Genomic DNA, 12,792 nt, shown 5'->3' with positions numbered 1-12,792 from the left:
TATAATCATGTTAAATAATCGTGATTTCAATATTGAGCAAAATAATCGTGATTATGATTTTTGCCATAATCAAGCAGCCCTAATAATACAATTAGAAACATTCTATAAACCCTCTGCACACTAAAGTATAATTTCTAAACATAATTACAAACAGAGCATTAAATCTATGTATTAAAGTAAAATAGTGTAAACGTAATTTTATTAAGACTAGAATTAGTCAATTTATTTTTTATAAGCTGACTGTCAATGTTGCTTTTTGTCAGTTATATATTTTCATATATGATGTAAGAATCATAACTACAATTTGTTTGAGTTAATATGTGACTATTACTGTATGTTTATTTCATATTTTGAGGAGTTACTTTAGAATATTTTAACTGGAACGGACCACTAGTGGGAACTTTTTCATTTTATTTACATTTAATTCAAGTTCAATGTAACACTTTATTTTTACTTCTGTTGTTGCTTGCTTTCACTTCAGCAATAAAACCCTATGTGTCTTTTATCAAAAGAGGCCAGTAGCCAGAAGCATTCATGACATTAAAACCCTTAAAGGACAAGTTCGGTATTTTACACTTAAAGCCCTGTTTACAGATCATTTCTGATGAAATAGAACGGTTAAAATATAATTTTGGACACATGCTGCTGTCCCGAGAAGTATAGGTTTCTTTCGCTTCCCCCCCACCTCCAGAATGGCTGCATATATGCACTGGAGCAATCCTTCCTAAAACGCATTAAACTTTCGTTTACAAAGACGTGAAACTCACCGAGTGGTCAGGGGTGTTCACTGATATGCTCATACAAAAATCGCTGCAAAAGATGCTTTCCAACAGGTGTTTAACTATTCGTTGTAAAACTGTGGACCTATTTTTCCAAACGTCTCACACCCGTAGATTCTTCCGTTGAGAGCTTGAATAATAAACACTCCAGCCCAGTTGGTGGTGATAATGCACCTTTGCAAGCAAACCACTGGCATTTCATTGTTTGCAATCCGCCGTGAAAAAAAAAAAAAAACAAGAAGAAGAAGAAGAAGAAAACAACCCCATTTCAGTTTCCGGCGGCGGAGTAATACCGTACCTCACAGCACATCCAATACAAGTCAATGGAGTTGGACAAAAACTACAATAAAACCTGTTGGAAAGCATCTTTTGCAGCGATTTTTGTGTGAGCATATCACCACTCAGTGAGTTTCACGTCTTTGTAAACGAAAGTTTAAAGCGTTTTAGGAAGGATTGTTCAAGTGCACCTATGCAGCCATTCTGGAGGTGGGGGGGAAGCGAAAGAAACATAAAATTCTCGGGACAGCAGCATGTGTCCAAATTTTAATCTTAACCGTTCTATTTCATCAGAAACGATCTGTAAACAGGGCTTTAAGTGTAAAATACCGAACTTGTCCTTTAAAGTTTTTAAATCACCAAATGGAGTCACCTAGCGGCCATATTGGCTACTGCGCCTAAAACTCCCAGAGCATATTGATAGTTTGAGACAAATTTGAAAGACAACTTGGTTGGATTTACCGCTTTGACTTGCAGTTTTAGGTGCCCAGGCACAGGTTTTAAATTAATAGAAAATAAAAATAAATGTAAAGCAGCAGATTAAGTTCAGCATCCATTTATGTTTAAGAATAGGGTCGCCAGGTAAGAGGCGAATGAGGCTAACTAGTTATCTGGATTCCAAGACTATCATCTATAGATATATTCAATTTGGATACAAATTTATATAGCCTTTTTACCCTTTATTTTAACAACTATTTGTGCAACCATACACACACTTGTGTTTGTCTGTATGTGTTATTGCAATATCTCGTCTAGGGTGCCAACAGAATCTGGACCGGCCCTGAACTTCATGATACTCACACAGGGTCAGAGGTCACAGCAGGTCCATCACTGAGATTAAGGGGCTCAAGCATGGAGTTGTTACTCTTCATGGACACACAGCTGGATACTGTAGATGGTCCATCACTGAGATTAAGGGGCTCAAGCATGGAGTTGTTACTCTTCATGGACACACAGCTGGATACTGTAGATGGTCCATCACTGAGATTAAGGGGCTGAAGCATGGAGTTGTTACTCTTCATGGACACACAGCTGGATACTGTAGATGGTCCATCACTGAGATTAAGGGGCTCAAGCATGGAGTTGTTACTCTTCATAGACACACAGCTGGATACTGTAGATGGTCCATCACTGAGATTAAGGGGCTCAAGCATGGAGTTGTTACTCTTCATAGACACACAGCTGGACACTGGAGATGCTGCTCTCTGAGTGTGAACAGACACCTTTTCCTCTCTCTCCGCACACACACTCATTTTACAGGTCCGGTTCTCCTCCTCCGCTCTCTCATCATACACACTCATTTTACAGGTCTGGTTCTCCTCCTCCTCTCATCATACACACTCATTTTACAGGTCTGGTTCTCCTCCTCCTCTCATTTTACAGGAAGTTTGCTCCTTCTCTTCCTCCTTGATTTCAGACCTGTATATGGACACAAAAAAATGAATTTTGAAACATTTTATTTAAATGGCATTTATTTCACTATAACTTAACGTCAACAGTTTTTCTCCAGTTACTGTAAATAATGTTGGTTTGTAGAGCAACATGTCGCCACTTTCAAACACAGCAGCCTCGTTTAAACACTGGATTCACCTTCACTTTAATGACACTGCTGAACTCTTGCAGGTGTTTTTCACAATCCGTTTTTTGTCTCACATTAAGCAAATATGATGTTATTTTTACGCGTTTATGTGATTATCCTGCGACTACACTTCCTTTCCCCAGTCTTACTGAACACACATTACAATATAGATTATTTAAATAATTAAATAGTTTAAAGTCAACTAAAGATTTCAACATTAAACTAAAATTCTCCTTTCTAATAAAAAAATAAGTGTAAGTTTAACCATTTTCGGCCATTTAATGAGTGTTACAGTCGACGTGTAGTATCATGAACGTAACTTTCAACTTTATCATGTGTTTGAGTTCATCATAATGTCTGTTGAGACGTAAATACTCTATTGATATTACAGCTATGAAAAGTTTAACGAACTTGCTGTCACATGTGAAGCGATTGCTGATTTTCTATCTTTCTTTACAGTCATCGACTGCTTTCAGTTTCACTGTGAGACAGGTTAATATCCAGCAGCTCCTCCTCGAATGAATTCTTTTCACTCTTCCGGGTTTGGAATAAGGGAATAAATTACAGGTCCACTTGTATTGTATGAAACAACGGGGATTCATTTGTCAGTGGACAGTATAAACAAACAAAAATACAACAATTTAGAATTCTGGTAACAATTTATTTTGATGGTCCCTTTTGAATTTTCTGTTGACTACGTAACTTTGCAACTTCATGTCAACTATCAGGCATTAGAGTATTCGTAGACAGTCTGCTTAATATCTGCTAACACTTTATAGTGACGCTCCTCCAACACACATTTTACTGGCTATAAGTAAAAAAGAAAAAGAAAGAAAAAGAAAGAAAAAAAGAGTCTCTAATTCTGTTGCGTCTTCTGTCAAAAAAAAAACTAAGTTTGGTACTAGTAAACGTGCATTTGAAATGGTTTATGTAAAAATTGTAAACCTTCATGTATGGATATAGGGGAGATCAGGGCACAAAGCAATGTTTTTTGACTTTCTCAGTTTGTGTAAATCTACTTAGGGTTCCGAGTAGCCTATTTATTTTTTCCCACATTCATTTCCCACATGTCTAGTACAATTGTTTTTTTATTTTTTATTAATACAGTATATACTTTTTTCTTTTTCCCCGAAAGAATGGAAGTGAAATGTGACAACATGCCCCATAGGTGGGGTACATTGTAACATGTGAGGGTTACATTGTAACATGACCATATGACATCTTAAAATGTTATCTGATCTAATCAAACAAACATAGGCTACAAGACAAACTAAAATATTTTCTCAATAAAAAACAATTATTAACTTTTTCATATAAAATAATGGCATCTTTTAATAATTAAATATAAACTCATTTTTGAGTTTTGACAATGATCGCAGGAAAACACAGCTATGCAACATAGTTCACAACATATTAATAATTAGTAATTTCTGAACACTGACTCTCAGTCTTTATTCACCCTTTTCTCATGTTTTCTCAATAGAATTAATAAAAGTATAGAGTAGAATAGCATATTTCTAATAGGGGCACATTGTAACGCAGTGTTACAACATGCCCCACCTGCACAACTGGGATTTAAACCCTGCTAGTGTCTTCTGCTAGTTAGCCTTCGCTAAAGAACTATATCAACCGTTAAATAACATATTGGAGATTAAAATAATATCAGATTTGTCTCATGTTAAATAAACAAAAAATAGAGATGAAAAATTAAGTAAGAAAGTAAGAAAATAAGTAAGAAATTTAGTTTTGCTATGGTTTAACCCTTGTGTGGTGTTCAAAACCCTATAACCCCCGGGATCTTCCCGGTCAAAAATGACCGGACTATAAAAAATAGCTTATAAATCTCTCATTATACTATATTTTCACCCAATATTGGATTCAATCTTTTTGTCAACTTGTTCTCTTTCAATTAGGACTGGTTTTATATTTCTATTTGCATCTAATTAATCGTAGGCCTCATTTATTTGACAGTAGGGATCTCATTTTTTGAGTAAAAAAAACATTATTTTTGAATAATTTTGGAAATATTAAATAAAATCTGAAGAAAATTGGCACTGTTTATCACACTAGCCTACTTTAATTTTTCACCAGGAATTTTGTTTTGAAAAACTTTTATTTTGTACAATATGGCACATTGTCACACTTGTGGTCTTCCCGGTCAAAAATGACCGGCCTACAAAAAATTGCTTATAAATCACTCGTTACGCAATATTATCACCCAATTTTGGATTCTATATTTTTGTCAACTTGTTTTCTTTCAATTAGAACTGGTTTTATATTTCTATTTGCATCTGAATAATCGAAGGCCTCATTTATTTGACAGTAGGGATCTCATTTTTTGAGTAAAAAAAACAATATTTTTGAATAATTTTGGAAATATTAAATAAAATCTTAAGAAAATTGGCACTGTTGATCACACTAGTCTACTTTAATATTTCACCAGGAATTTTGTTTTGAAAAACTTTTATTTTGTACAAAATGGCACATTGTCACACTTGTGGTCTTCCCGGTCAAAAATGACCGGACTACACAAAATAGCTTATAAATCACTTGTTATGTGTTATTATCACCCAATATTGGATTCAATCTTTTTGTCAACTTGTTCTCTTTCAATTAGGGCTGGTTTTATATTTCTATTTGCATCTGATTAACCGTAGGCCTCATTTATTTGAGAGTAGGCATCTCATTTTTTGAGTAAAAAAAACATTATTTTTGAATAATTTTGGAAATATTAAATAAAATCTGAAGAAAATTGGCACTGTTGATCACACTAGTCTACTTTAATTTTTCACCAGGAATTTGATTTTGAAAAACTTTTATTTTGTACAAAATGGCACAGAGTTACACTTGTGGTGTTCCACTGGGCCATTGAGGGCCATTGTTTCAATGGGCCATTGAAAGTGAATGGGAGAGACTGAAAAGTTTTCAGGAGCATGTTCATTGTTTATGTACACATATGTGCATGTGATGGATTATGGTGAGTTTGGGCTCTTTTTAATATTAACAATCTCATGTAAATAATGATGTGCCATTTTTCACAATTTATGCATGCTTCATTGAGTTATGAGTTAAAACGCGACATAAGTGCTAGGCTACATCTATATTCAAGGCTCTGTGAGCGCCTGTGGGGGTTTGTGTGTTACAACTCCATTAGGAATATCTTTAGATCTGAGTGATGGATTATGCTGAGTTTGGGCTCTTTTTAATTGTGATAGTCTACTCAAAATAATGATGTACATTTTTCTACGATCTGTGCATGCTTTGTGAAGTTATGAGCGAAAACCAAACGTGAGAGCTTCATGAGTATATACTTGGCTAGGTGCGTCTGTGGTATTTTTTGTGTTAAAACGCCATGAGGAATATCTTTAGATCTGAGTGATGGATTATGCTGAGTTTGGGCTCTTTTTAATCGTGAGCTCCTGCTGTAAATAACCATGTTTCATTTTTCATGATCGATGTATGTTTCATGAATATACGAGTAAAAAGGCCAAGTCTAAGCTACCTTGCTTGGCTATGTGAGTCTGTGTGTCTGTGGTATTTTTTGTGTTAGAACTCCATGAGGAATATATTTAGTTCTGTGTGATGGATTATGTTGAGTTTGGACTCATTTTAATTGTAAGCATCTGCTGTAAATAATGATGTGTCATTTTCCACAATCGGAGCATGTTTCATGAAGTTACGAGCGGAAATGTGTCAAAAATTCCATCATCCATATATGGTTTACACATGGGTCTCTTGAAGGGCTTCTTTTACAAAAACCTCGCTCAAGTTTAATAAAAAGCCTGAAACAATTATGCTTGCTGTATTCTACTCATTGAGACCTTTCAAATGACATATGACACAGGACTATCTGAGCTGTATGATGTATTTGACATATTGCTGAATGTAGTACAAAAAAGTAGTTTATAAATTATGAATTTGTTTTTTTTTTTTTATCAGCAAATAACTCAGCACTACTTAGGAGTTTATCAAATTGGCTACATTCATTGTAAATGTCAGACTCTAAGCTTTCAAATGACACCTATTTTAAGTTGATCAAGGTAAAAGTTTTGAAAAATATTATGATTATTTATTTCGCAGCTAGGTGGCGCCTGCGGGTGGTACACTCTGTTTTAGAGAGATAACTCGGCTCTCGTTAGGAGTTGATCAAAGTGATTAGATGCATTACAAAGCTGAGATTCTAAGCTTTAAAATGATACCTATTTTGTGTTGTTCCATTCATTGTTTGCATTGGTCTCTCCCATTCACTTTCAATGGCCCATTGAAACAATGGCCCACAATGGCCCTCAATGGCCCAGTGGAACACCACAAGTGTAACTCTGTGCCATATTGTAAAAAATAAAAGTTTTTCAAAACCAAATTCCTGGTGAAAAATTAAAGTACACTAGTGTGATCAACAGTGCCAATTTTCTTCAGATTTTATTTTATTTTCCCAAAATTATTCAAAAATATAAAAAAAATTTACTCAAAAATTGAGATGCCTACTCTCAAATAAATGAGGCCTACAATTAATCAGATGCAAATAGAAATATAAAACCAGTCCTAATTGAAAGAGAACAAGTTGACAAAAAGATTGAATCCAATATTGGGTGATAATATTGCATAAAGAGTGATTTATAAGCAATTTTTTGTAGACCGGTCATTTTTGACCGGGAAGACCACAAGTGTGACAATGTGCCATTTTGTACAAAATAAAAGTTTTTCAAAACAAAATTCCTGGTGAAATATTAAAGTAGACTAGTGTGATGAACAGTGCCAATTTTCTTCAGATTTTATTTAAAATTTCCAAAATTATTCAAAAATAATGTTTTTTTTACTCAAAAAATGAGATGCCTACTGTCAAATAAATGAGGCCTACGATTAATCAGATGCAAATAGAAATATAAAACCAGTCCTAATTGAAAGAGAACAAGTTGACAAAACGATTGAATCCAATATTGGGTGATAATATTGCATAACAAGTGATTTCTAAGCAATTTCTTGTAGTCCGGTCATTTTTGACCGGGAAGACCACAAGTGTAACAAGGTGAAAAAATCCCCCCTAAAAAAGTAAGAAAATTGTCAAAAAACATTTGAGAAGTAGTTATACCATCTGTGAATAAAGTCACTAAGTTTCAGTCCAAAGCGATAACATTAACTAGTATTTTGGGGTAAAAGAAAATTCTCTCCGGGTCAAAATGACCCGAACACCACACAAGGGTTAATAAATGTCTATGGATATCTTTCAATTTTTTTTTTAATTTTGGCGCAATTTTTTGATATGGCAACTAGTAAATACACCAAGTTTCGTCATGCTAGCATGTGTGGAAGTATTTAAAACAAGTATGTTACAACTAGCCCTGCATTACGTTTTGCCCCGCTCTCCCCTAGCATGTTTAATATTGGCTATTATAACAATAAAATGTATTATACCAATATTACTTGCTAATTCCCAAAAGATGACCGCTGGAAAGCACATTTGCTACAACTGAACTGAAGCCGGAATTCTGAAATATTCTGTGTCTGAGATTTTCGGTGACACTGGGCAGAGCTTACATTCACGAGTTTACTGTTTTGTGTTAAAGCACCACTGAAAATATTAGTGCACGCTCCTGAAAATATTAGTGCACGCTCCTCAAAATATTAATGCACAGCTATACGCTCCTGAAAATATTAGTGCACGCTCCTCAAAATATTAGTGCACGCTCCTCTGCTTACATAAGGGTAATTAGCCCATGTTTCAGCGTTAAACGAAGTTAAGCTCATATTCTAACTGTTCTCTATGCACAATAGTTTATATGTATATTGTGTTATGTCGTGTCGTTTGTTAGCTATGTTTGATATTCTGCAGCCAATGATTTGCCAGAGGTCAAAACAAGCCAATAGCGTTTGAGTAGCCTTTTTTATTATGTTTCTGTTTTACCTTGAGAGTCTTTAAAGCGTATCAAGTTTGGCGAAATGTATAGCATAATATTAATAAACTCCTGTGGTGAAGGCAGCAGGAAAATTTCACAGTTTGCAGAAGCACTTCTAATCTGGGTAGACTTGAATTTCTTGTGTTAGCCTGTTTCCAAAATTGCACACTGGCATGAAAACATATTAATGTACTTTAAATATTTGTATTATCTTAATGGGCCATGATGAAGCATGTGATAAACAAATATAATGTATAATATAACCTTGATTATTTTCCAAGCAAGATAAATAAATATCCAATTAATATCCCTGTACACCAGACACTTTTATTTTTCACTTTGTTTTGAACATGATAGTGTATACAGTTTTAATAATAGAGGTTTGTTGTACATGTCATTTTATTATATATTTTTTATTTGAAAATTTGATTGAATGTGTCAGTTGCAAAGGCTGGTCTCACTGGGACTGCATGAGCAGACCAAACCTTGATTTTTCTGGGATCCCTTGTTTAAAGCGGGGCTCAGTAGTTTCGGGATTTATTCGCTGTATTCTCGCTTTTTGCTCGCAGGTTTCTCTCTAGAGCTCCCCCCACAGCTTCGGAATAGATATTTGACAACACTGTTGTAAAAACTCGTTGGCGATTCTCAGACACCAGAGGCTAGTAGATCAACGACATCAAAGCAGATGGGACATTCTTTAAAACGTCTTCTTCATTCGGGTTCGGACAGCGTGAGGGAGCGCAATAATGACGGCATTTTAGCAGATTTCTTTTGGCCTTAAAGCAATTGTTTACATCGCGAGACCTGATATCACGCGAGACTTCCTGACGCAGCGGCCGGCGGCCCGCCGGCTCAAAGTTGCAAGTGCGGATTTTCCACTCACGGGCACCAGGGGGGTGCGAAACGACCACCATTCAACCCGAAATAAGTAATGTAACCATTCCAATGACTCCGAAGCTGTTCAGTTAAGGTAAAAAAGTTACTTAGTTCACCTCTAAATAAATGTGTTTTTGCTAATTATGTCATATATGTCATTACTTCTCCTTGTTTGTGAATAAAACTGCAACACATATTATTATATTATAACGATATTATTTTATCCACTAAATAAATGTCATTAAAATGTGAACATTTGAACTGTTATGGAAAGCCTGTAGAATAGAACTAAAACATTTCCTTGTGAATGTACTGCAGGTTTGCTCAATTCACAACTTGACCAGTTTAATATCTCCACATCACCACTGTGTTAAACTGAAATCACGATTCACCGTGCAAAATTATTTAGAATTTTCATGTTTGATCATTTTCAAAACTAAATGCATCGTTTTTGGGGGGAAAAGGCTTGTGAATGTTTTTTGATACTATGAAAAAAATAATAGCACTTCACTTTAGGATTTAATAAAGACACCTTTGTTTACCAACTGAGCAAAGCAATGTAAAAATAACAGAACAATCACAGCAGTGTGTATATGTCAAATTTCCATACTATTAACAATAATACTCATACTTTTGCCATTATGTCTTCTCCATAAAGACATTTGTAAATAAACCCCCCATGAGTAATTTATAGGTTTGTGGTTGATCAATTTAACCACTTAGGCCTATAAATCTTTTAACATAATTGTTGTGGTAAGCTTGTAGAATTTAACTAAAACCTTATGAAAGTGCTGCAGGGTTGCTAATTTCACCATCTCACCATGATTCTTCCAACCATATACAGGGGGCATGGCCACCAGTTTGAGAACCACTATTAGGTTAAAATAGCCTATTAATGGACTTATCAATCAATGTCAGTGACTCGCCTGGTTTTGTTGCCATGTGTTCGATGGGCATGGCCCTAAATCTGATATTTCCTTCTAACCAATCCAATAAGCCTTTCCACATGAATACGCACATTAGCTATTTTTCTAGTTTCTTCCACCTTGTATGCTGACAGCTGTCTCTTCCCCTTTGTGAATGCAGGCATCTGTAGTGAAGTACAGCAGAATCCTAATGCTATTTTTTTAATCTAGATGAGTTCAGTGGCTCAGTAAGACTGGGGAAAGGATGTGTAGTCGCAGGATTTAATCACATAAAAATATAAGTGTCACTTTCAAACACAGCGTTTAAACACTGGATTTACCTTCACTTTAATGACACTGCTGAACTCTTGCAGGTGTTTTTCACAATCTGTTTTTCGTCTCGCATTAAGCAGATATGATGTTATTTTTCTGCGTTTATGTGATTATCCTGCGACTACACTTCCTTTCCCCAGTCTTACTGCGCCACTGAACACATCTAGATTATAAAAACAATTAAGTTGTTTAAAGTCAACCAAAGATTTAAACATTAAACTAATATTCTCCTGTTAAAGGAAAAAGTAAGTGCAAGTTTAGCTATTTTATGACAGTTGACGTGTCGTGAATTAGGCCTAGATAACGAAAGTAACTTTTAACTTTATCATGTATTTGAGTTTGAGTTCGTCATAATGTCTGTTGAGACGCAAATACTCTATCGATATTACAGCTATGAACAGTTTAACGAACTTACTGTCACATGTGAAGCGATTGCTGATTTTCTATCTTCGGAAATGGCGTCTTTACAGTCATCGGCTGCTTATGCAGTCATTGCTTTCGGTTTCACTTGTGAAACGAGAAAACATCTAGCAGCGCCGCCTCTTCTTCTTCTTCTTCGATTTTATGGCGGGTAGCACCAACAGTAAGGTGCATAATCGCCACCTACTGTATTGGAGTGTGGACCAGAATTTACCCATTTCATAAAAAATAAATAAAAAAAACCTCTAAATTCTCTTAATCAGCTCTGTTCTCTTGATATATATATATATATAAAAAAACTCTCTAGTCCATAAGTAATTATATTTTTAAGCTTTAATTCGTCCATTCCCATCTTTTTAAGGTTTCATTATCTTGTTCATTAGTATACTTTTGACAAGCACATATAACATGTTCTACTGATTCCTCTTCTTCACAATGCTCACATAATCCTGTTGGATGTTTATTTATTTTTAAGGTTTTATTCAGCATAGTATGTCCAACCCTTAATCTTGTTAAAATATTTTCCTCTTTGGTGCTTCTTTTAGTTATCCTCACTACTCCTACTTCTCGTTGTATTTCATAAAGATGACGTCCTGTATTTACTGTATCCCATTTATGTTGCCACTCTTTCGGTATATGCTTTAATTACTGCTTTTGCTTCATATTTACTGAGTGAAATATTCATGACCTCCTCATTTTCCAAAGCCTGATTTGCTAAACTATCAACCTTTTCATTATCTTTTATCCCTCTATCCACTGTAGTGCTGTTGCTATTGCCATCATCTCTACTGTGTGAACTGATAAATGATCTGATGTTCTCCTATTAACAGAAATGTTTAAGGATGGAATACTGAAAGCAAAACCTGTTCTTCCCGTATTAGGATCTTTAGATCCATCCGTACTGGGACAAATGCTTGATATACAGTTTGTAGTCTATCTTCAACAACAGCTACAATGTTTCCAGATTCTTTCATTAACTCTCGCATATCAAAATCTATGAGTACTGCAGGAAACAGCCAAGGTGGAGTTATTGATAATGCTACTGTTTGAATATATATTTTCTGACTTAAAATCATTTCTCAAGCTTCTTTGTCACTATTCCATGCAAAACACTTCCGTTTAGACCTTTCCTTTTCCCAGCACGGAAAGAGTGCCTTTACTGTTGGATGACGATCTTCTGAATGACCTTGAAGATTTACCCAGTAGTTCATCATTAACCGCTTTCGTATGATTTGTAATGGCATTTCACCCACTTCTCCCTGAAGAGCAGATGCAGGAGTCGTTTTAAAAGCACTACAACAAAGTCTCAAAGCTTGAGCCTGTATCACATCCAACTTCTTCAACAAAGTTTTTGCTGCCGAGTCATAAACAATACTTCCATAGTCTAACACTGATCCTATCAGCGCTATATAAACACTTTTCATTGCAACTCTACTCGCTCCTCATTCTGATCCTCTTAGACATCTCATCACATTTAAAATCTTTTTACACTCAGTGTCAGTCTTTTCAATATGTTCTTTCCATGTTAATTTTGCATCAAACCACACACCCAGAAACTTAAAAACTTTAACTTGTTCAATAGTTTGTCCATACATCTTTATTTCTGTATCAATGCCTCTTTTCCGAGTGAACATTATTGTTTTTGTTATATCTTGAATCCCCGTGAACATGGCCATTTTTCTACTACTTCAATTGCCTCTTGTATTTTTCCTGTGATATGATTTATATTC

General features: G+C 35.2%; 1 protein-coding gene across 2 annotated transcripts in view; it reads right to left on the bottom strand.

The window, feature by feature from the left end:
- Nucleotides 1-11,223, bottom strand: part of LOC311295295 (NACHT, LRR and PYD domains-containing protein 3-like) — an 85,806-nt gene extending 74,583 nt beyond the window's left edge. The window contains exons 1-2 of one of the 2 annotated variants that reach the window (XM_084416605.1): nt 11,058-11,223; nt 1,857-2,474 (exon numbers count right to left, since the gene is read on the bottom strand). In XM_084416605.1, coding sequence (XP_084272731.1) covers nt 1,857-2,356 — 500 coding nt within the window. In that variant the 5' untranslated portion in view covers nt 2,357-2,474; nt 11,058-11,223. The remainder of the gene's footprint in view (nt 1-1,856; nt 2,475-11,057) is intronic. The other variant, XM_084416604.1, reaches the window with a different exon arrangement.
- Nucleotides 11,224-12,792: the final 1,569 nt, after the last annotated feature.

This window comes from Rutilus rutilus (assembly GCF_951802725.1).
Source record: "Rutilus rutilus genome assembly, chromosome: 1".
Taxonomy (NCBI): Eukaryota; Metazoa; Chordata; class Actinopteri; order Cypriniformes; family Leuciscidae; genus Rutilus; species Rutilus rutilus.
This window is presented reverse-complemented; position numbering and strand designations above follow the sequence as displayed.